This window comes from Sesamum indicum, linkage group LG6 (genome assembly GCF_026168435.1).
Source record: "Sesamum indicum cultivar Baizhima isolate 11 linkage group LG6, ASM2616843v1, whole genome shotgun sequence".
In the NCBI taxonomy this organism is placed as follows: domain Eukaryota; kingdom Viridiplantae; phylum Streptophyta; class Magnoliopsida; order Lamiales; family Pedaliaceae; genus Sesamum; species Sesamum indicum.
In genome coordinates this window covers 16,256,558-16,280,547 of record NC_142662.1, presented here as the reverse complement: position 1 = coordinate 16,280,547, position 23,990 = coordinate 16,256,558, and the positions used below count along the sequence as shown (strand labels likewise).

The window sequence follows — 23,990 nt, the reverse complement described above, 5'->3', positions numbered from 1 at the left end:
TACTGTAAATCCATAAAAGAAATGTAAAGTATATAAATAATGTATTTTTTTAAAGATAATTGTTTGATATATGAATATATATTTTATATTCTATAGTATATGTAAAAATTCCTGCAAATTATTAACAACTTACATTGGTAATTTAAATAGTAGTAGTTGGTAATTTTTAAGTGGGTGGAGTAAGGTTCAAATTAATTTTGTAACAAATATTTGAAATTTTATTCAATTGGCGCTACGTCGTATCGTGACCTTACAGAAAAACATCCAATATTACTGTCAAGTTATTTCTTATGCCACATAGGATTAAAAATCGTTAAAATATGTCCAACATGACTGACATGTCATTTTTTTCGATAAAAACAAAATTTTCGACCACCGGTTAACTTAATTTTATCATTTTTGTAAGTTGAAGACGAAATCAATAAAGCACATACTTACAGGAAGTAAAATGAATAGTAGGTAAAGTCAACAGACTAACAAAATAATTTCCCCTAATTCTCGATAAGACAAAAAGTAATTTTCAACGTGTGGGATACCATGTATACTAATACTCTTTATAGAAAAGCACGTACGGACTACATGAAATACCTTTTCAGTGGATTAAACTATATCATCCATTAAAATACGACACTCACATACATATAAGTTGACTAAAACACCCACATACATATAAGATGACTAAAGTTGACATGCCTCTGGCTTCAAATCACTGTCGTTTTTTATTATTCTTTTCACCATGTTTCATAAGACATTCTTGATTGCGTTAACAACAAGAAAATTTAGGGTTTTAGGGATTTTTTACTTCTATTTAAGTAATTATTTGCGTTTTTTCTCTAAAATTGATGAATTGATAAGAGCGGCCAAGTTGTCTATTATTTTATTTTTTTCATATTTTTTGAAAAATTTGAAACACTCGTTGGAATGACACATCAGTCTTTTGACCGAATCTCTAATTTATTTGGATCATGTGTAGGGGACTGAGGAATTCTTTTTTTTGACAAAATTGACAAATATTTTTGTCCTCAATGTATAATTTTCTATTAATAATCGGGTCTAACTGCAAAAACGGATTCTAATGGGTCGGAAAATGCGGCAAATATCAATTTTCCCAGCGAATAAATGCACAGGGACAAGGGCAGACCAGCGGCAGAAAATTGAGAATTCTCGTTCACACAAACATATACTGAAGGGAAGAAGAAGATGAAGTGGAGGGGTGGTCGAAGTGTTCCAGTTCTCAACTACAACAGATTCTATCACCAGCGCCGATTTCACTTCACTACATTACTCCGCAAGGGGCAACGCGCTCAGCCGCGAGCCTCCGCCGCCGGTAGCAATGGCAGCAGCTCGCAGGGTACAAAGCGACTTTGTGCTTTTACTGCACATTGCGGCAGAAGAAAATACGAAGGGGGAAAAATGGGGGAAACAAATGAAATAAAACAGAGAGAGATTTTAAACATTAACAGCTGTTAACTTATGTGTGTGGTTATAATCTTTCTGGGAAGTATTTGCAAATTGATAGGAACTCACACAGGTGTCTGTGATACGCGTGATGCGTTAACTTGAATATTTCATGCTTGATAGCAAGTGAATGTTATTTGGCTTGTCTCTGTTAATAATTTTGGGAATCTGAGTAGTTAATGGATATTGAATTTGTCCGGGTGCTGGGGGAAGGGATGTTAGAGAAAAAATATTTCGTTCTGCCCCTACTGCAGACCAATTCGGAGTTAGATTATCCGTGGCTGTCCTAGAACAACTCTGTGATTCTGTCCCAGTCTGCTCATAAGCAAAGACCTACAGTGGCTTGCACTAGATCACATGCAGTAATAATTCCTATTTATGTGTTAATAGGTTGTGTGCCTATGACTTGGAAAAAAAGTGACTCCATAAACTTACATACAGGTAATTCATTCTTGGTGCCTGGTGCAACTGTGGCAACCATACTTATGCTTGGTGCTCTTCATGCCCGTCGTCTATATGATGATAAGAAGGTAATAATAATATAGCACATGAATGTTGGTTTGTGGAATAGCAAATAAAGAACTGCTATTATGAATACTACCGTTGGGAGCTTGTATTTCTGGATACATTTCTTTCATATGTAGGACATACACAACATTGTTATGCCCCTTGACCTGATTGGACCATTTGGAATTCATTGCATTAATTGTTTTGTCTGTGGATATAGCTGGTTACCATCTTTGGCATCTATCTAATTCAAAGATTATGGAATAAAGCTCTATTTCGAGGAGTATGAAATGGTGAGACGTGAGATAAACTAACAAAGGAAAGACAGAACTGTATGCATGAAGTGAGAATGTGGAAGAAAGGATGAGCAAGGAGAGGATAGGATTGTGTTAGGTCCTAAACTGTATCTTTCTGGATTTTCATGTATGCTGTGTAACTTTAGTTCCAGCCACCACCTTGTTCTTGCTTCCCCATGTGTTGAGACTTAGTTTCCTGTCCTTTCTGGGTAAAAACAACACTGGAGATGGGATGATCCTTGGGGTTTCCTTCAATGTGTTTCATATGAAACTTAAATTTTGATTGATTGTAATGCTTATTTTAAAGTGGTCGAGATAGTTGTATAATTCGTATTGAGGATGGTATTGCATGAGGAATCACAACTTTGTAATAACATGCTTGAATAACTACCAAGAAAAGAAAATGAGGAAACATCCTTAATTCCTCTTGTCTCTGAAAAGTAATTATGAGCAGGGAAAATTTAGCTCTTTAACTTGTCATTTTTCTGAGCTTAATGTTCAGTTTGCAGCCTTACCCTTAATAGCTCCAATTATGATTGTTTTAGTGCAATCTTTATAGAAATCTCATCTTCCTGGTGTTGGGTGTTGTTTTGTTATTACTAGTATGTTATTATCAGCTTTGACACTATAATCAGCTTATGCTTCTCTCATAATGATATCTAGAAAAGAATGTATCGTACTGGTGCATGTATTTTATCTGATGTATCTTTTGAAATGTTTGAAAAACAGATTGAAGAGGCCAGGACAAAAGGTGTTGAATTTGAGTTCCACCCAGATGTCAAGGTAAAACCAATGTTTTTATTATTTTTTGGTGGCACTACATATGACTATTTTCTCATTACAAACTTTTTATGCCAAACTTCTCTTTGCTGATAGGCTAGATTCTTGAGATTGCTACCGTTGCGCTCTATTTCAAGATTTTGGGGTTCCATGACTGGTATGGTGAGTGTATCAACATTTTGATGAGTTATTACTGTATGATCTAAAGTTATATAAATATGGTAAGTAATTCTTGACCAGGAACTCCCCGTTTGGTTGCGACCTCATGTATATAAAGCATGGGCTCGAGCATTCCACTCTAGTATGTTTCTCTTTACTGTGCTCTTACATTCATTTTTAAACTCTAGTTACAATACCCAATGATTTGCTGAATAAGAGATGCAGTGAAAGCTTTGTCAACTCTTTTCTCTATATTTAATTCAGACTTAGAAGAAGCCCAACTACCTTTGGAAGAATATGCATCTCTACGGGACTTTTTTGTTCGCAGGTTGAAAGAAGGCTTGAGGCCTATCGAATCTGACTCTTGTTGTCTGGTAACTGGTAACAAGATTCTTGAATATTTCTTTTTCCGTTACTTGGGATGCAATCTCCAGACTGCTTGATCATTCTGTACTATTATTTCATTCTGGATACAGGTCAGTCCTGTAGATGGCACTGTTATGAGATTTGGCGAGCTAAGAGGACCAGGGGCTATGATTGAGCAAGTAAAGGGATGTTCTTATTCTGCATCTTCCCTTCTGGGTGCAAACTCGTTTCTTCCTATGATTGCTGCAGGAGAAGCTAATGAAGAAAGAGGTGGGGAAGAGAACACTGTGACAGATGCGACTCAGAAGTCATGGTGGAGAATTTCCTTCGCTTCGCCTAAAGTTAGAGATACTGAATCATCCCGGTAAAGATTAAAGTAGCTTGAAGCAACATTTAGTATCAGATCAAATGTTATTGTGCCTATATTATTATCTTTTGCTTGTTTAAGTTGGAACCTGCACGTCTCATTCATTTAATCATTGATTCAATTTGTATGCAATTACCTATGTGTAAATGCTATAAGTAAAATTGGATTTGCAGCATTTGATACAATTATAGCAAAGTAGATTTTTGACTGCTGTCTTGATGCTTGTTCTGTAGTTGTTAAATTTGGCAAGTCTGGTGTGCATGGATGTTAAAGAATAGAGCTACTCTACTGTGTATTCTCTGTCCTGATAAGACGATATATCTATAGTTTCTCCTTAGATCAATGACCTGTTGTGTTGTTGAAATTCTTTTCCTACAGCTATAAGATTTTTGGGAAGCTTGCATTGAGGAATAACTAGTGTGATGGAATATTATATTCCAATATGAAGAAAGGGGAACAATCAAAGATCTAGAAAGAATCGGATTGTTGAGCTTATGTTTTATGTTTAAATATAATGGAGGCCTTTCACAATTTGGCTTAAGGTCTATGTTTAAATCTAATGCAGACCGTTGAAAGGTCTCTTTTATTGCGTAATTTACTTGAAGCCTGGAGACTACCATCGGATACACTCTCCAGTTGATTGGAGTGTGCTTCTGCGTCGGCATTTTACAGGTAAGATTTAATTATCTAGACATATTAGCATTTCATTATTTCACTGGTACTTCTATCAGGCCATTTAGCAGCTCAGATTTGTAAATCTGCTTCTGCAACAGAATACCCTTTGAGATTCTTTGCCTTTTATCCTATTAACCACCCATTTCTTTCCTCTCCTTAAACCAATGGAATCATAGTACTCGCAGCAAGATACCCAAGAAATCTATGTCCTACTTTCTTGATCTTCCCACTGCTAGTCTTCTGCAATTTGTGGACTGTTGCGTGCATGAATTGTGCATGGCAGGCAGCATTGTAATTTGTTTTCGACATGAAAATATAATAGAATAGCTAAAACTTGATCGGAAATAGTTGCTGTACAATTAGAGCCAGTTCTTGAATTTGTATTTGGTTGTCTGATCATTTAAACTTTTCTCATGTATAAAAGCTCCCGTATTATTTCTTGGGTTTTTAAGTTTTATCCCATTTTCCTTGTAGGTCATCTTTTTCCAATGAATGAGCGTGCAACAAGAACTATCAGAAATCTGTATGTTGAAAATGAAAGGGTAATTCTGTGATTCGGAGCAATGACTTTTCTCTATTGCCCTTATTTGTATGTTGAATGAGGGGGTTCAGGCTTAGGAACATACTTGCACTGATGCACCAGAGAAAACACCTTGTAAAGGCATTTCTGTTCGATTACTTTTGCTCTAAGAGATCAGGGACCTAAACACTAAATTGTTAAAAAGATTCTTGTTTTGATATACATTTTAAAGCTTGATTCTGCACTGCACATGCCTTGGTCCAATTGAGAAACAAGTTGTGTCTTGATGTTTAGTCCTCCCAGTTGCTGTGCCATTTTACTGGAGTTACGAGCAGAGAAAAAAATAGGTTCCACTTTTCAGGAATCCGAAGAGCATTATCTCATCGTTCTTTGAACAATAGGTATTTGTTGTCTAAGTCCAATAAGATATCATCGTTTTTGAAGTCTCCCCTGAGCAGAAATGCTTAAGCTGTATCAACCCCACCCCCCGGTCCACCCTACCCACAATTATTTGGATCGACTCCATGCAAACCTTTTTGCCACTACCATAAAACTGCTTTTGTATACTTTACCGACTTTGTTAACCATCACAAATTTGGTGTTACTCGACTTCACAGCAAAACCATGAATATTATCTCTTTCTGGATCTCCTACTTCAAAGAAATATTTGCTGATAAATTTCACTCAATTCAAGAAGATCATAGCATATTTTTTTTTATTTAATCCTGTTGATGAGTTATTTATGCTAAAAAAAGCAAGTCATTAGAATCTGCTTATGGTTCTATTTGTGCTTGTACTGTTCACAAATGTTCTAACAAGTAAAATGAAACCAGGTGGTGCTTGAAGGTCAATGGCAAGAAGGCTATATGGCTATGGCAGCAATTGGTGCAACAAATATTGGTTCAATTGAGGTTGCGTATCTTCAACGTCTTAACTTTTTAGTTGCTTTTCTATCCTGAACTAAGAGTGAACATGTTCTATTTGGGGATTCCTTGATAAAAAATTATTTGAAATTGTATGAGTTATGGCGGAGAGAGGCTTTCCACTTTTTAATGAATAAATTTTGCAAATAGTTGAACAACAAATATCTGTATAATTAACCTTTTATTCATTGTCACAGTAAAATTAGTTAGTTACATTCTTTTCAGTGAAAATATTATGCACATCCTGCTGCTTCATTGGTAAACCTCTATAAAGATAATACCTACCTTGTGCAGAAGAAGTATAGTTGAGCATGGTCAAGGTTTGTGTTAGTTACTAGAAAGTCCTTGCAATTGTCTGGTAAAAAGAGCAGAAATGAAAAAGAAAGAAAGAAATGCAATTTGGATAATTTCTACTACGGAATTGTCAGTAATAATTTATTGACGCCTTTGAGAACTTTAAACACTTGTGTGTTCACCCACACCGCCCATATTCCTACACAGGCACACACAACCACACACACACATATATATAGCTTCTGTGCCTGCTGTATGGGTGAAGTCTCTCTTCAGCCTTTGCATATATGAATGATCTATTGGCCATATTCAGACTCAGAAATTGCGCAGGTATTAGTCAAAAGGCATAGATAAATCATTTGGGGATTACTGCATTGCTGGACAAACAATGCTGATGGGGGTAGAGTTCTATATGAACTCTGGTCATTTGGTTTTAGTTGCAGTTCTTTACTTGTAATAGCGGTTTACATTTCTCTCTGGGATATCAAATAATGTACACTTGTCTTTTCAAAAGCTATTTTCATTTGCTGAATGGCAAATGTTCTCTTGGGCCACAGCATGTGTTTATAAGCGTAACTATTGGCAATTTTCAGAATTGTGCTGTAAGGTAATTATTGATAGACTTCCAGAAATCATTAGCGGAATTGTCATTTTGGTTGACAAACAATGACAATGAAGGGGCACATTTCTCTGTCAACTCTGGCCTAAAGTTATTTGGTTTAAGTCACTGTTGTTTACTTGTCATAGACTCATAGCTACTAATGCAGATCTCCAAATTTCCACAGTATTGACCATTGCCCTTACAAAATGTTGTTTTTGCATGATTGTAGCTTTTCATTGAACCAACCCTGAGGACAAATAATCCTCAAAAGAAGCTGCTACAATCGGAACCCCCAGAGGAACGGGTATATGAGCCTGAGGGCACAGGAGTGCTGCTTAAGAAGGGAGATGAGGTAAGGAAGGGATTCAGTTCATTTGTCTAAACTAGGAAATGTTTTACTTCATTTTTGGAAAAGAACTTCATAAATGTTTGGCGTTCTATTTTCTTCTTCATTGTGTTTCACGGTCTTCTTTTCTTTTCTTATTTTTACTTCATTTGGCTAGGGTGGTAAGTTGGATTCTAGAGTCAAAGTCCAAGTCATTTATTTTTCTTATCTTCTTACCTACTCTTTGTATGTATCAGGACAGTTGGAAATGCGATTCTAACATGTTACCATAGTTGTAAATGGCCCTCGCCAGGGTGCTTTTTCCTGGCAGGGCTGGGCTTTGATAAAATAAAAAAAAAAAAAAAAAGAAAGCTGCATAGAGGAAACCTAATTTGCACCAGTTTCCTTTCTGTCAAAAGGCAGTAGTTCTACCTCTTATTTGTCCTCTTTTGTTGTGTTTATTTTTTGTGGAACTTTAGTAAATTGTTGATTACTTTATTATGATATAACTTATTGTTGTTAATGACATAACTCAATCTTATTGCTATCATATAAACTAATTTTGGTAAATAAATTAATTTGTGATATTTCTTGCTAAATATTTGTTATTATAATTTGCTTTCTTCTTGGAACTTTTGACTAAAAAACCAAAACCCTAAGCTTGAAATGCTGATTTTGGTAAAAGTACTAATGGCATAAAACTACGAATTATTTATGCAAATATGTGATGTGCTTCAAAAAGGCGCGTTGCTCCGCACTCTTTTAATAACGATGCATGTTACAATGTATCATGGCCAAATATGATGACCAACTGACCTAGTTATTGCTTAGTGCTTAAGCATATTATTCACTCTATTTTCTGCTCTTTATTCAATGCAGATAGCAGCTTTCAACATGGGATCAACAGTGGTGCTAGTCTTCCAAGCTCCAATATCAGAGTCATCTGCACACCAAGGTAGCTCCTCTGAGTTCAGGTTTTGCATCAAGAGGGGTGACAGAATCCGTATGGGAGAAGCACTAGGAAGGTGGAAGGACTCATAGAAACGTAGCCCCGCCTACATATTTAACCAATTTTCTTGACTGCAAACTGATTCTCATGGAGGCGAACGCTGGTAACCATGTACCAGAATTATCAGTTTAACTTGAGTTATTTGGTGGGAACTTGGATGTTTCCTGAAGTAATTGTTCCTGCATTTGTGCTCTTGTTAGAACGATCAGGTTGCATGTAAAACGGTGTATTGGTATCATAGATTTGGACCGCCCGTTTCTCAAATCTGGATTTGATCTTGGTCCATGAAGGAAAGCAAATTCTTGAACAGTAAAATCCTTAATTTTCTGACACGAGGATGGATTCAATATGGTAAAGCCAATTCAACAGGGGTTCCAAGTGGAAAAATATGGACGAACATATCCTACCATCTTAACAGGTCAACCAAATTTATCAAATTGAAATTTGGATCTGAGACCTAGAACAATCCATCTCAACCATTGGTAATCTGGCTGGATTATTGATGCCTCTATTCCCTCCAAATCCAACAGTGACTAATGTATCAAATTGCTTCATATTCAATTCAAGATTAATTGTTAAAAGCTTGTCTCGATTTATTTCATGACGCAATAGCAATTATAACATCTATTCGGGTTCAATAAAATTTCATATTTGATTCTAAACGAGCTTGATCAGTAAAACATAATAACACATTTATAAGAATATAAAGTGTTTGGCTTAATGAAAAGGTTAGTTCAAGTTCAACTCATAATAGTAAAGTACAGTTAAGGTTGAAAAGAAACTTAAAGCAAACATGAAAAATCTGTTCGTTTCATATTTCAGGGGACTGGAACTCATGATTCAGCCAAGCTATGATCCATAATATGGTAAGCCTTACAAAACCATTGTCGGTTGCCTACTAATGGCAGGGAGGTATCTGCAGGCCTTATTTCATAAACTCTCAGAGGAAGGAACACCAATATCTATTGAACATAGAATCTTTCCCAACTATTCCAACAATCTCAAGAAATTGTGTTGAGGTCGATGGTGCACTGTATAGGTTAGTGCTAACTCAAATAGATTAAGGCCAAGGAAATTCTCAGAACACAAAGAATCTAATGCCACTTGTTCAATTGTGCATCAAAGCATAGCAGTCCAGTTTACTAAAACACTTTCTACTAGGATCAATGCTTGTGCTAGTAGTCTACCAAACTGGTGGTTGTACAGAATGAATGGCAGAGGAAAACACCAGCACTAGCGTCCCAGTACAAAAACAAACTACTGAAAGGAGCCGAACTCAAACTATGATAGCTCAACACGGGCTATTAGAAAGAAAATTAAGGTTACATACGCAGCATTTCTTACTTATCTTGAGCTGCATGCCTAATACCTAACAGATCTTCAAATATCTAAACCAGGTATAACAAACAGTAAAGGATTGAGATCTGTAACCTGCAAATATACATGTGATCACCACAGCACATAAAACTTCAGCAAAAATATATCTCATTCATGTTGAAATTCAGAACCTGTCTCACCAAGATAAAATAGAAACGAACATTCTACAGCTCGTTACAATTAGGTTGTGTATCATACATACCACATGGTAACAAATTGGAATGAACAGGAAGTGCTATGGTAATCAGTTCAGAAGTGATTCCTAAATGTGTAGGTTATCAAGGTGGCTTTGCGACAGATTTTTCACATGTGAATAACAGGTGGATAGTACCACTTAACCTTGATTCACAACATTTGCTACCACTCAGTTAGCTTTTGATGGAAAACAGCAGGAACGTTTCTAGATTTGGCATAATGAACAATCTTGTTTTCAGAACTAATGCTCGCATATGCTATTGGCAAATATCTGGATTCATATTTTGGAACCAAAAAGATATTCAGTAATACAACCAAAACGTGGATAGCACTTTTGTATGTCTGAAATACGAGTTCAACGAACCAAACATACCCTATTTTTTCATTTTTCTTGGGTGAAAAATAATGTCAAAAATGAAGACCTAATGGCAAGTAATCGCCACAGAGCTCAACACTATGAAAACTCAAACCTCAACCCAAATATTTGAAGAAAAGCACAATATCAAGAATCGACAAACAACACATATTCAAGCAGCAAAAATCAGGAAAGAAAGCTTAAATTTGCCCCCAAGAGATTTTGTAGATCCAAGCCACTTTATGAGGATAAAATAGATGTTGACATCTAAATAGGTCAGACAAACAAAATCCAAACTAACATTCAAGACATACATTTATTGCAAAACTAATTGCAGCACATACGTTGAAGGTATCTCCTCACTGTTTGCCAAATTTCTCAATTCGGCATGTTATCACTAAGACCTCTCCATCCCATTCTAAGTTCATCCACCGCGTTTCACAGTGTGTCAAGACATACTTCTTAATGTCCTGACCAATGGTAATTCTTCACGAATACAGCCAGGAAAAAGCATGGAAAGGAATAGCGTTATTGCTCCAACATATGAATAAATGATGTCAAAGTTCGGGACAATCTAAACCTAGACTAGAGTACATCAATTACACTAGTCATTCTGGTTATCAAATTCTGCATGAAAGAAAACTCACTCCTCAGTGAAAAATAAACAGCTCATGCCAGAAACAACTTCAAAAAGAGTAATCAGCGGCACTTCATGAGAAATATCACTATTTTTTATATGAAAGATATGTGATCCTCAGTGCGAAATAAACCACAGATAATCAGGCCACAAACAACTGTCGATTTGAAAAAATGAATTTCACTGTTACGAGTACTCCAAACAACAGAAAAGATGTAAATCCATAAATTCCATACACAAGAAGCAAAACATGTTATCTTAGAAGAACTGACTGTGGATAACATTGAATGTCACTGTAAAACCAAAATTAACATCAAGTCAGCACGAAATACAGCAATTGCATCAGTTTTTAGCCATGACATCAAACTACCAACTCTATATGACAAATTATCGGACCTACTAACATGTACAAATTGCAGATATTTCAGGATCTTCTTTCCCACTTTGTCCTTCAAGGCACATCACCTGGCCCATGAATTTGAACTGTAATCTCGAGCCTCCAGAACAACTCTATATCAAAACCTTGTTCCTGCAAGAACATATTGATTGCCCAATCAAGGTCAACTCGTTTGCTATATCGACAACCAGTCATCAGTATACCCTCATAATGCTCAAAATCTCAACTCATTTGAGATACAATAAATTCAAACAGAACAAGTACCAGTATACAAACTAAGGACATAAACCCAACAAAACCCACCACTGGAGACAAAAATGCTACAAATAAGAAACACAAACACAAATTGTGTAGAAAACAGGACAAGAAAAGAAAAGGAAAAGGGAATATCACAACGTTGACTTCACTTGAAGAAGCCAATCCTACCAAATAAAAAGAAACTCCGCAACTCAGCAACAAATGCAGCTGAGACAACACAAATCATAGAGCCCGGTATCGACTAGAATTCAAACAAAAGAGCAAGGGAGCGGGGTGGGAGGCTCCATAAATTTGTCATAGTAATATGAAAAAGGCACACCTACGTCTGTTTGGAGTAAGAGGAAGAAGAAGGAACTCTTTTGTTGCGAAACATCATGTAGCCCACCGGCAACACCACTCCCAACATCATCATCGCCGCTCCGATCAAATATCTCACTACGCTCGGAGGTTCAACCTCCATTACCACAACTCTCCGCAACTGCATCAACAAAATAATAAAATCAAGCGATGAGACAAAATCCAATCCCAATTATACGCAGAACTAAGCGTAATTAATCTATTTAAGCAAATTATGTGGGATTTTTTCATAGCCCAAGAACTGTGAATCTTGGATCTGGTGATCTGCATAATCAAAACACACAGAGGACTTACAGGCATATTAATTCGATTTATTTACGAGCAAATGTATAAATAACTCTTGGGGGTGCCAGCAAATGATGGATCCCGATTGCAGCTGCCGGAGGAGGGGACGCTTTGAAAATCAGCCTTTTCGTTGATTGTCTTCTCCCAACTCTCAGTTACTAAACCAACTGGGTATTTCCGGTGAAAATTAAGAATAAGGGAAAGAAAAGTAGGGTGAATTACATTTCTGTCCCTGTATTAGCCACTTATTCAATTTTCATTCCTAATTTTCACAAATTATTATATTTTTTAGGATAAATTGCAAAAATCCCTGTATTTTTTAAATTTAGTTAAAAATTTCCGTGTTAAAAAAATAAGCAAAAAATCTCTGTATTTTTTAAAATATTGCATACTCTCCCCTTCCGTTAAGTAAGTTTAACGGCGTTGAATTTTATCCTAAATTCCCATTATTTCCTTCTCATATCAATCAACCATTAATCGCAATGGTAAAAATAAACGATTCAAATATAAAGTAATTTAAAATATATTTTTTATTTATATATAATTATATATACAGTATAATGTATATATATATTTTTTATATACTATATATACACTATATTATATATACATATATATAAAATAGGCGACTGCCGAACTGATCACCTAGACTATTCTGAGTAACGTCACCTTCACCCCTGCGTCCACCATCGCCTTACAAAAAGGGGCGACCATGCATCACCCCCCGTTCCGTCGCCCCTTTTTGGAAGGGGTGATGGGCCAAATCTAGGATGACGTCACCCCTGTCCCCAGGCGCCGTCGTCGGCCACGATGGAGAAGAAGAAGAAAAAATCTATTTTTTATAAAAAATATTTTAAATAATATTTTTAGTAAATAATATAACTTAAAATAATTAATATAATTTGTTGTATTTTGATATTTAATTATATATTTTATAAAAAAATTATGAAATATATTTTAATTAATAATAGTTTAAAGTAGTTTTATAATATATAGTTATTATAAATGACTTTTATATTTCATATGGATTTTTAATTTAAAAATAATTTTAGAATATTAAATTTGTATTGGGTTTTTAAAATTTAAAATTTTAATTTTTAAAAACTTTATATACTGTTTAGTTGTTTTTATATTTAAATTAATATATATCATAAATAAATATAATTTATTATAACTATTTGAACTCAGTAAATAATTTAAATTAATTAAACAATATAATAAATAATATAAATAAATTAATTTAAATGTATTTAAAATATGAAAGAAATGAACAAAATGGACATTTACACATTTAAAGTAATTTTTAAAAAGACAAAAAATGAAACCCACTTGCACAAAAGGCGAGTGTCATAGGGAACTTTTTGCCTATTAAATTAACATAGGGAGGATTTTATGCAATTTTACCATAACATGAGGGGTATTATGCAATTTACCCTATTTTTAATCCAACAATTGCAATAAAAGAATACGGTCATGTTGCACAACACGACTTGATCGTGTAACATACTGCAATAGTATTATACACGATCATGTTCTCAAATTTCGTTAGTTTTAACCTCAACTTTAACATTTCGAAAAAATACGTAATAATTTATAAAGATTAGAGACTAAGATTATGTCTTGAAAAGATTAAGGACTAAAATCAAATAAATGGCTAAATATAAAGAAAAAAAAAATGTAATTTACCCAAAGAGTAACATAATAGGAAGGGTTAAAGAATAAAAAAAAATAAAAAATCCAATGGTAAGTGGCAACTCCCTTATACTTCAATGTTTAAATTGATGCCCCAAGGCTTTAAATTATGTTTCATTTAATATAAGTGTATGAGTATTATTACTTTTTTATATTTATTCTTATAAAGAAATATTATTATTGTTCTAATTTTATGATTGATACACATGATATATAATATTAATATCATTGACATGCTAATTAAGATAATAATTCTATATTTGAGTGTTTATTTTTACGAGATATTGTGTGTATATATATGTAATGAAAAAATTTAAATAATTCAAGTTCCATATTGCCATCTCTACACTGTATCATTCAAATAATTCTGTTGTGAGCAAAATTTAAAAATTCGAATAAGGTTCTCGGGCTTTTTGCAAGTTTTGCAGATTCGTATTTATAAAAAAAATAAGTCAGCAGTCTGACGTTAAAATCACTAATTTGATTGAAAGTAAAATATATATTTATTATACTATATGTAAAAAGATGAATCCACGAGTATTTGTTATTTGTTGTGAAAAGACATCTTATTGGGTATGCTTTAGTTCTCCCTCTAATGGACACCCAATGGCTACTGTGAGTTAATTATATTTTCAATATGGTCCTTAGGAATTTATGATGCAATAATTGTTATTATTCATTATTTATTTATTTTATATTATTATAAATACAAACTATATGAACATAATCTATAAACTTGATTTCTTTAAAGGGAAAGTACAATAATTTTCTTGTCATATTGTAAATGGGTAATATAGGAGAATAATTTGCTCATTTGCAATACCACAAATAGATAGATTGTATTAAATCTTTTTATAAAATTGAAAATCTAATGATGGTAAATAATTGGTAACATTATATAGCTGTGGTTCATCTAAAACAAATTATCGGCTACAAAATTCCAAAAGTAAGTAAGGGCACAACGATTGAATGGCTTAAAAACTTAATGGTGTTAGAGTTATTTAATGAAAAAGATACATGTGCACTATTTTAAAAGTCACAAAAGAGTGTTTAGCATATTATTTATGGATAATTACAGTTTCCTTCCATGAGATTTGGTGTAATTATATATAGATATATTGTGGTTTGAAAAATTATATCTAGCACCCCTCAAGTATGTTAATATCAGCAAATTCGGTGAATTTTAAATTTTGAGTCTATAACTAATATTTATTAGATAAAAATAATTTTTATGAGTGTTAGATATAATTTTTTAAATTATAAAAAATTTATATATAATTATATCAAATTTCAGAAGAGGAGAGCGTGATGTAGCTATTCTTGTATAGGAGTTTCTTCACAACTTTGCTAAAAAAATAAGTGATAAAGGTCATTTTCCATATGGGAAATGGGCTATTTTAGGTGCAATTTCCCAATTCTGAAAAATTCGATCATCTCCTAAATATCCACTGCCCTTTAACGGCAATGATTGAGCAATGACCCTCAAACAAATCCAGAAGTTGAAGGCTCAAATCTCCGTAGGCTCGTCTGTGCACAGACATTCGCACACTCCGCGTGAAGTGTGTGTTCTTTTGGGTCTTGCCGGACATGAGCCTCCTCCGAAGAACCTGCGCAAGATTCTCCCCCCAAGTTCAGGTATTGGCGAAAAGGTCCCTAACATCTCTCAAACTTCACGGGGAAAGTCTTGATGATATCACCTCCCCTGCTCTTATCCATGGCATTCATGTCTTCCACTGCCCTGTAAGCCAACCAACTCCTTTTTCGTAGTCCAACGTTTGATGAATGTGCACATTGAGTGAAATGGCCATGTGTTATGGATGTGAGAATTATGTGAAGTGAAAGAAGAGATGCTTTTGGTATGTATATTGTTGTTTAGAATGAGTAGGAGATGGGAATTTTGATTCTTGATTTTTTATGTATGGGGATGACGTAGAAGAGCTTGTGTTGGTAACGTTAACTAACGTGAATGGAAAGATGGGAACGTTCTTGATTTTGTATATAATAACGATGATTTGGGAAGTGAGAAGGAGCTGTTGTGTGGATAATGTCATTTAACATGAATGGGGAGATGAACATTTTGATTCTTGGTTTTAGATAAGCATGATGAAGTGGAAAGTGAATGGAGAGATTTTTTGTGGATGTTTTAATGAGAAGCTGGAAAGAGTTTTTGATTCTTGATTTTGTCTATATTCTGGGTGAAGTGGGAAATGCAGAGAAATATCATTCTTATACCTGCATTCGTATGTATATATTGAAATGACGTGACCATACATCATGTATATAGACTTAAATTACTCAAACAAGATCTTCTGCCCTTTAAAAATCAAGGAATATAGAAAGGTTGAGCTTTTTGTATTGCATATAATCAGGATGAAGTGGGAATTGTGGCCAAATTATCTGAATGCATAGCTTCAAGGAGTGGCAACATTCTTAGTGCTGATATTTTCGTGCCAGAAAAAGAGAATGTCTTTTACTCCAGAAGGTCCCTTCTTTTCTCCCCCCACCCCCCTCTCCTTTGTTTTTTTGTATTTTTTTAAGTAAATTCATACTTTATTCTCACACAACTTGCTCTGCATTAAGTTTATTTTAAATGTGTTCCTTCTGGCCTCAACCTTTGAAAATCACTTTTAATCTGCTGTTAAAGTCTGTCAAAAAGTAGTGCATACCTGCACATAACACAGCAAAAAGTTTATTTGTTGTAAATGAAAGCCACTTGAGGAGATTTTAGTTAGAAGTAGTGGCTGAATGTAGTTTATGTTTATTTGGCATTCACTTGATATATACCTTCCTGTAAGTGATGAATGTCAATCGTCCTGGTACAGATAGTTCATGGTACTTGTTAGATGTTTCATGTACTGTAAAGTAATTTAAATATGAGCCAGGGAACAAAAGTTAACTGTTATCATTTAATGTGAGAAATGAAAGGCAATTCATTTAAATTCATGTTCTGCTGTTCGATTGGGATTCAAGCTTATTATGAGTACCAAAGTTGTTTTTTTTTCTTTTTGCTGCACCCAAATGTTATGTACTTTATCATCAGATTTCAACTTTGCCAAAGGAGATCACATAGTGCAGCATTTCCTAGTTCATTTGGGATGCATGCCAGCACATAGTATGACATGTTTTGCACTTGGCCTAGCAAAAGAAGTTTTTAGTGTGACATGATTTGCATGCTATTTGTAGATTACTATGTACTTTAGAGCATAACCACCAAATAATATTGGCAAATCTTGGATCTGTTTTAGATTTTGATACATGGGTTCATCACCCTCCAGATTTCCTTAGCAATTTCCACACTCACATTATCCTGAACAATAAAATACCACTGTTTCAACTAAAACAAATGACCAAGCAATGTTGGGAAAGTGTTTCCAACTGTCTACCTGAGTAGCAGGTCTTTAATTGAGTGAATTTCTTAGTGAGATGTGATTCACATAATTGAACTTACGTTTGTATGTCAAAAGTATCTTGTTATACGTTGCAGTGAGTTCGTCTTTGATCCTGCTAAATGGCCACGGGAGCAAATGGATGACGATTTCTCAAAGCTTTCAAAAATGTTCAGTGCAATGAGATCTGTTGTTCGCGTGCCCAGCTTGGATCCTAAATATAAGATTGCAGTCCTTGCTTCGAAGCAGGTATCCTAACCAGAAGACTGTTACAAACATTGTCTTTTTAGTACAAAGTGAAAGTGTTCTTTTTGTTTTCCTTTTTTATATCAGGACCATTGCCTTGTTGATTTGCTGCATGGGTGGCAGGACAGAAGACTCCCAGTTAACATCACAGCTGTGATAAGGTTAATATTGGATGATCTCTGCATTTTGTTTACTTTGATCTAGTATTAGGAAATTATTTACAGCGATAAAAGTGCATATCTAGCAGCAATCATGATAGAGGTCCAAACACCCATGTGATGCGATTTCTTGAAAGGCATGGAATTCCTTACCATCATTTGGACACAACTAAAGAAGGCAAAAGAGAAGAAGATATCTTGAATTTGGTTAAGGATACAGACTTCTTAGTACTTGCTAGATACATGCAGGTAAACAGATTCTGAAGTTATTTACTTTAGACTTTATTTACTTCATTTTAACATAAGAAAAAAATCCATGGTCCCAATATTTGGGATTCCAATGAGCTGTTGGATGCTGCTAGATGGCCAAACTTTATACTATATGAACTGCATTGAACAATTTCTTTTTTTCTGATTCTTGTCTGCCGTAAAATGAGGCCAATGATGTAAGCAAGGAGTGTCCTTTTTCAAGTCTTGAGGTGGTGACATGGGTATATTAAATGCATTTAGAAAAAAGCTGATGTAACATGGGATAATTCACAAGTTTCTGGTCTTATCAAAGTTGAGTCGCGCTAGGCTCCTGGCAATATCCCTTTCCATTTCTTTTCTAAAAGCTTTTACCCAGAATAAAGTTAGATTCTCGTTTGTTGATGCTCGCTGTCCTTTAACTTTCCTCGAAAAAATTTCTCTCATTGCACCACAATGATTTGACTTCAAACCATGAGTTAATTGCTGCAGATTCTCTCAGGAAATTTCTTGAGAAGTTATGGGAGGGATATTATTAATATTCATCATGGGCTACTGCCCTCCTTCAAGGGTGGGAATCCATCTAAACAGGTTAAGATGTTTTCTTATTTTTCTTCATGGATGCTTGTACTATCATGCTTGAGGGTACAAACTTATGTGTCGAACAACTATAACAGGCCTTTGATGCTGGTGTGAAATTGATTGGTGCAACAAGTCATTTTGTCACCGAAGAGCTTGATGAAGGCCCCATCATTGAGCAAATGGTAATGACACCCATGCTGGATGATCTTTCAGCTCTAGCTATAAAAATCTATGTAAATTGTAGGTTCACAGAATCCATCAGCTTAATTCAATAATATCATCATCAGCAAAAGCCTTTCAAATCAACCATCAAAACAGTTTAACAATGATATCAATTGCATTCTTTTGAAGCTAATATTACTTTTGGAATACGGGAAGCAGTTTCATCTTTTCTGCCACTATCATGTTCTTATTTTGCTTTGCTATCATGCCATAAATTAATTTTCTGTTGCTGCCACTAAAAACACCTTATAAATGCTACTGTTAAGCTGTTGCTTGTACAATTTCCCTTGTTCATGGCAATTGTATATGATGTTTTAGTGCTAGCCACCTGTAATGATGCTATATTGTTGTTGCTGCTCTGTGGCCTTAGCATGTTAACAGGAGTAATCACAGTGGCTACTTTATTCTGCTATTTTGTGGACCCATTTGACCTTGACTGATTCAAGTAATGTGCAACTGGTTTACGAATCTTAAGCAGGGACTTGATTTAAATCATTTCTGTGAAGAGAATGCAGCTTACATGTAGCCTTTTCTTTTTCTTGTTCTTCCCCCCCCCCCCCACTTTTTTTTGGGTTTTTAGAATTCTCTGTTTTTTCTTGTACAAACCGTGGAAAGTTGCATTCCTTGAAGATATGCTATGCCTAACATTGTTCTGCATGTCCAAAAAATAAAAGAGGTTGGTCTAAAACAAATACTAAGATTGCTTTTATAATCTACTGTCTTTCTTGTTCTCTCATCTATCCAAGGTGAACTTCTTCTAGTTTTATTTAGACGTTAACATTAGTAATTTCAGCATTAGTAATTTGTGTACAAGTTCAATTTGAGTTCCAGTTTGAGTTTCTTAGTTGTGGAAAACATGCCAATTTGTCTGTTGGAACATAAGAATAACCTTTAATAACCTTTGTGGATTTATTACTTTGAGGTCTTAAATTTTAATTTCACATCATGTAGGCTTAAAATTCATAAATGATTACTGCTTTCCTTAATTCATATTTCCCATTTTTGTATATGTCTATGTGGTTTCTTCACAATTATGCATCATGATGGTGCCTGAAAGCTAGGTCAACATTTTGCTTAAATTACATTAATTACATATAAATGTTTTATGCAACACATGTGGATATTTTACATAAAGAATTAAATTTGGATATGTCATGCATGCTGGGGTTCACGTGATTTGTGTTAATTGTCTTAGGTGGAGAGAGTTTCCCACAGAGATAACTTGCGGAGTTTTGTACAGAAATCTGAGAACTTGGAGAAGCAATGCCTTGCAAAAGCAATAAAGTCATATTGTGAACTGCGAGTTTTGCCTTACGAGAAAAACAAGACTGTTGTATTCTGAGGCTGATGATGCATGGTGGACGTAGAAGCTGTATGTATTCCCCATTTTTCTACCACAACTTTAAATACTCCTAGTTGGATTCTTTTACCTAATATTTACTGCAATATATTAAGTTCACAAGTTTAGTTATTTTATTTAACTCTCATCTGTCTGGTTTTTTATATGATTTTTTTTTGGTTAAAAATAGAAAATGGAAACTACTAGAATATAGTTTTCTTAGTTTTTTCTTTTGCAAGAGCATACATGCAATGCAAACACTCTTTCTTGTTCATGAATCTTTAACATGAACGGAAGAGTCGGTCGACGCTACCACACAAATATATATCCCGGAAGATCTATCTTGAATGATTCAACAATTATGGCCCTTTCTAAGCATTTAGCTAAAATTATTTTTGTTTCTGAATGATTGCCATTCGACCTTTATCTGATTCTGGAGTAAAACATCTGCACTCCTTCCTTTTTCTTTGTAGATTGATATAACATTTTTGAAAATATTACAACCTTTACAAAAATTCAGCAAGTAGAAAAGAAATTTACACTCAATGCCATGTGAAGTAATGAAAAACACTTTTTCACTTATATGCTTCTGAACTTTATGTTCTATTGACACACTTTTATGAAGAAAGGCCACCCTAGCAAACACTCTTTCACTCTTTAGTCTGAAGTTGCTCTTACCATACGGGGCTATGTACTATAAAGGGAACTCTCAATTCAGAAGAGAAACTTTAACAAAATTTGTCTGCCCAAAAAGTGATTAAATGCTCTTATTGATATTCAATGCTCTTTCGGAGTCATCAGCCTCTTGAAACTGACTTCTGCGGTGGAGAAGTTTTCGAATTCCATTCACCCATTTTTGTTTATGTACTTTGTTCTTGCACTTGAACTCCAATAGCCCCTGTGCAGTTTTCACCCCAAAGTACACTTCCATGTTTTCCCTTTCTTTTGTAAATGGCCATCCGCCACTCTCATCAATGACTTCATACACTATACCTGGGAATTTAGGGAAATATGTCAATAATGCATTCTTGCAAAACTGTGATATCGACAAACATGCCTGTTTTGTTTTATACATCTGATGTTAACTTCTTAGTGATAAGTGTGAAAACTTACTTTTATTATTTTTGGAAAAGGCTCCACCGACGTGTCTGCTCTTCAACTTGATTGTTACCTGAAAACCATTCGTCTCTGTCAGCTGTGGGATAGTATGTTGATAAGCATCGATGAGTGTCAATATATACAAATGTATAATTAAATTGATCAGTGTATGCAGCCATCTAAGACAGCTTTGTTCTGTACCTGGCATGCCTTGTTGATGTAGACGGAGACATGTTTCCATCGTAGCACACCTAAGAATTCAAATAATAGGGTGATTAGATTCAGCAGCATAAGTTTAAGAAACTAAGAAACATGAATTTCCAAATACGTAAAGTGTAGATTCTTTGGTAAGTAATGTTGTTGCAGTATTTGATTGACATCTGACATAATAAAGCCTTCTGATATCACAGAAAATTTTGTGCCTGGTCGAGTCAGTTGAGAAAAGTGAAATTCTTGAAATTTCATCGTCATTATCTTCCAGCATGAACATGTACTGGACTTGAAGAAATTTGGTTTCAAATTTATCATCAAATGTTTGTGGAGGACAAATAATTTGCCTGAAATGAAGGTAGATAGTAGATAATTTGCATGAAACGTGATGACAGTAAATACTTTAACTCAGAAGCCATTACCTTTGCGAGTGAGCTGTAGTAAGTCACCAACACAGGGAAGGTCCTCTTCCTCGATCTCACTATGAAAAGCTTCTGGAGAACGACAATCTACCATGACCTGCTCATAAGGACTTATAGCTGCACTCCTCTTTGCTTCCTTAGGCAATCTTGCTCTCAGAGCTGCTTCTCCTCGCAGAGCTATTCATTTGTAGGAATTTCATCAGAAAAATTGGGAATAGTCATTCTTAGATAAATAAACATGAATAGAACTGTGGATGGGGTTTATACCGGTTGCTGCTGCTGCTGTCAGAGTTAACAGATCACTTGCAGTGCGGATTCCTACTGCTGATGTTACAACAGAGGCTACACGCTCACGATCTGCACCAGCTGATTCTGCCAACTCAATGCAGTATGAGGCCAAGAGTTCAGTTGCTGATGCCATTGCCATGCTCATCTTTGAGCTTAAATCTTTAGATTTCTCTGCCGAAGCAGCAGCTGCTAAGGCTGCTGCCAGTCCAGCAATGGAGAGAACAGCATGCGTGTGGGCATTCTCCATTCGGACCTTATCCTTCTTTTTGACGGTGCTGGTGACATTACACTCCTTGTGATGGAACAACCTTCCGATTGCCCCAGCTCGTGTTCGTCCATTTACTGGTTTCATGACTTTGGTAGGCTGTGAGATGTTGCTCAAAGGTTAGGGTAGGACAGAGCTATTAAAACAGATCTTAGAGCGGTGTTTGTGTGAGCTTATAAGCTTTTTAAAACACAATATGGGATATTTGGGAGTACTTGATCAAACTATTGAGAAATGAGATTCTAAGATCCAAAACTAAGAAGTTAGGAGCTTATAAACTTGTGTGAAAGAATAAGCAGTTCATAACTTATATAAAAAAATTTAAAAATCTCTTTTTAGTTTAGATTTACAGATTGTTTTTATTGTTATTTATGTGCTTCGTGATGTTATTTTATTCAAACTCTATAAAAACGTATTTTTTAAAATAAAATATAACATTTATGATTTTAAAAAATACTCGAAAAATATATAAACTTATAAAATCTTTTAAATAAGATTAATCAAACAACTCTTGTGTTACTAAGCCTGCATTGAATTGTTCAATTCATCTAAGGGCATAGATGACTCAAGTCGAGCAAACAATATTACTATTCAAGTTTGTTTGAATTGTTATCAAATTCCCAAAAATGTTCTAGTGTGTGAACCAGCTTTAATATAATGAAACATGATTTCTAACATTTTATTACTTGTTTTACTAATCAAGTTGAACTTGAGACAAACTTCAAATCTCGTCAAAATATATTTGTTATGTTTAACGAATCAAACTAAAATCAGCTTCAACGACCAGTCCCCGTTTCAGCATCAATTTGGTTCGCTAGGTTTACTTCTCCTCCCTAAATTCATCCATTGATTTCATAGCATCATAAAGTACTATCACCTACGCATTTGACTGCACGTATAAACATGAATCAAGAACAGCTGAATACTCGAGCAACTTACAAAATACGGTGCTGTATCTGTTTCAGGAATGCTGCTGAAACTGATGTCAAATGCCGGCTGCATCTGGTTCCTAGCAATCGCTTTAGAGATTTCACTTGCCGACAGACTCCAAGACCTCGACAAGAACTCCATTGGCTCTGTCGGTGTTTCTGGTTGAGGTATTGCTGGTAACGCCGTTTCTCCCTTCACCTCATCGCCCTCTTCTGCATGCTTAAGCCAGTATGGTACGCTCTCCATTTGACCACTCTACGTGAAATAACTATTTTCTTGTTGATGGATGAGAGGATGACAAGAGATTTGTGCACTTTGATTCATATATATAGCTGTATATATACATATAAGCAGGAGAGACAGGGTTGTCTGAGAGACACAACGCCTGAAACCAATACAAGAATGCTGTCTCGTGCTTGGGACCTCCCACGAATTCAGGTGTTTATTCCTTGGAAAAGTTTGGTAATAACGTATATTGAATTCCCTCTCCTATGTTTTTAGCAGACAGTATACCTCAAGGGTTGAGTAAAGTATACATACATTTATGGTATAGAAAATTCTGTGGAATGCTCAGTCAAATGGTCATAAGCCGTGGAGACGACCCTGTCACAAATGAGTTAGGTGTTTCTGTGCACATGTTTTCTTTGGATTAGATATTCTATTCCATTTAACATATATACGAAATGTGTAACTTTTTTTTAAATAAAATATGTGATGCTATCGTGGTGTGTATATTAAATGAAATAAAAGATGTTATAGGATTTG

General features: G+C 35.0%; 4 protein-coding genes across 11 annotated transcripts; 2 read left to right on the top strand and 2 right to left on the bottom strand.

Annotated features, from left to right (window-relative positions):
* The first annotated feature begins 1,113 nt into the window (after nucleotides 1-1,113).
* On the top strand, nucleotides 1,114-8,544 carry PSD1 (phosphatidylserine decarboxylase 1). 3 transcript variants are annotated; one of them, XM_011083016.3, is made up of 12 exons: nucleotides 1,114-1,351; nucleotides 1,900-1,988; nucleotides 2,991-3,044; nucleotides 3,138-3,203; nucleotides 3,282-3,342; nucleotides 3,465-3,574; nucleotides 3,677-3,930; nucleotides 4,499-4,605; nucleotides 5,083-5,150; nucleotides 5,962-6,039; nucleotides 7,176-7,298; nucleotides 8,151-8,544. In XM_011083016.3, exons 1-12 carry the CDS (start codon nucleotides 1,201-1,203, stop codon nucleotides 8,310-8,312), a joined length of 1,323 nt encoding a protein of 440 aa, XP_011081318.1. In that variant the 5' UTR covers nucleotides 1,114-1,200; the 3' UTR covers nucleotides 8,313-8,544. The 3 variants fall into 3 exon arrangements, with proteins under 3 accessions (XP_011081318.1, XP_088737917.1, XP_088737918.1); XM_088881791.1 differs by having other exon boundaries at nucleotides 1,190-1,351; nucleotides 3,143-3,203; XM_088881792.1 differs by having other exon boundaries at nucleotides 1,213-1,820.
* Nucleotides 8,545-11,055: 2,511 nt separating this feature from the next.
* LOC105164377 (uncharacterized) lies at nucleotides 11,056-12,315 on the bottom strand. 2 transcript variants are annotated; one of them, XM_011083018.3, is made up of 3 exons: nucleotides 12,151-12,315; nucleotides 11,819-11,977; nucleotides 11,056-11,373 (listed from the first exon to the last, which is right to left on the bottom strand). In XM_011083018.3, exons 1-2 carry the CDS (start codon nucleotides 12,154-12,156, stop codon nucleotides 11,819-11,821), a joined length of 165 nt encoding a protein of 54 aa, XP_011081320.1. In that variant the 5' UTR covers nucleotides 12,157-12,315; the 3' UTR covers nucleotides 11,056-11,373. The 2 variants fall into 2 exon arrangements, with proteins under 2 accessions (XP_011081320.1, XP_011081319.1); XM_011083017.3 differs by having other exon boundaries at nucleotides 11,823-11,977; nucleotides 12,151-12,314.
* Nucleotides 12,316-15,249: 2,934 nt separating this feature from the next.
* Nucleotides 15,250-23,945, top strand: LOC105164379 (Formyl transferase). 4 transcript variants are annotated; one of them, XM_088881938.1, is made up of 9 exons: nucleotides 15,251-15,573; nucleotides 16,203-16,315; nucleotides 17,318-17,468; nucleotides 17,553-17,626; nucleotides 17,713-17,872; nucleotides 18,362-18,460; nucleotides 18,547-18,633; nucleotides 19,869-20,045; nucleotides 23,261-23,945. In XM_088881938.1, exons 1-8 carry the CDS (start codon nucleotides 15,421-15,423, stop codon nucleotides 20,013-20,015), a joined length of 984 nt encoding a protein of 327 aa, XP_088738064.1. In that variant the 5' UTR covers nucleotides 15,251-15,420; the 3' UTR covers nucleotides 20,016-20,045; nucleotides 23,261-23,945. The 4 variants fall into 4 exon arrangements, with proteins under 4 accessions (XP_088738066.1, XP_088738064.1, XP_088738065.1 ...); XM_088881939.1 differs by lacking the exon at nucleotides 23,261-23,945 and adding an exon at nucleotides 21,884-22,638; XM_011083020.3 differs by lacking the exon at nucleotides 23,261-23,945 and having other exon boundaries at nucleotides 15,252-15,573; nucleotides 19,869-20,154.
* LOC105164378 (auxin canalization protein (DUF828)) lies at nucleotides 20,571-23,471 on the bottom strand. Of its 2 annotated transcripts, none has more exons than XM_088881937.1 (6): nucleotides 23,235-23,471; nucleotides 22,010-22,394; nucleotides 21,743-21,919; nucleotides 21,312-21,361; nucleotides 21,126-21,207; nucleotides 20,571-21,005 (listed from the first exon to the last, which is right to left on the bottom strand). In XM_088881937.1, the coding sequence occupies exons 1-6, from the start codon at nucleotides 23,469-23,471 to the stop codon at nucleotides 20,770-20,772; spliced, it is 1,167 nt and encodes a 388-aa protein (XP_088738063.1). In that variant the 3' UTR covers nucleotides 20,571-20,769. The 2 variants fall into 2 exon arrangements, with proteins under 2 accessions (XP_088738063.1, XP_011081321.1); XM_011083019.3 differs by having other exon boundaries at nucleotides 21,126-21,183.
* Nucleotides 23,946-23,990: the final 45 nt, after the last annotated feature.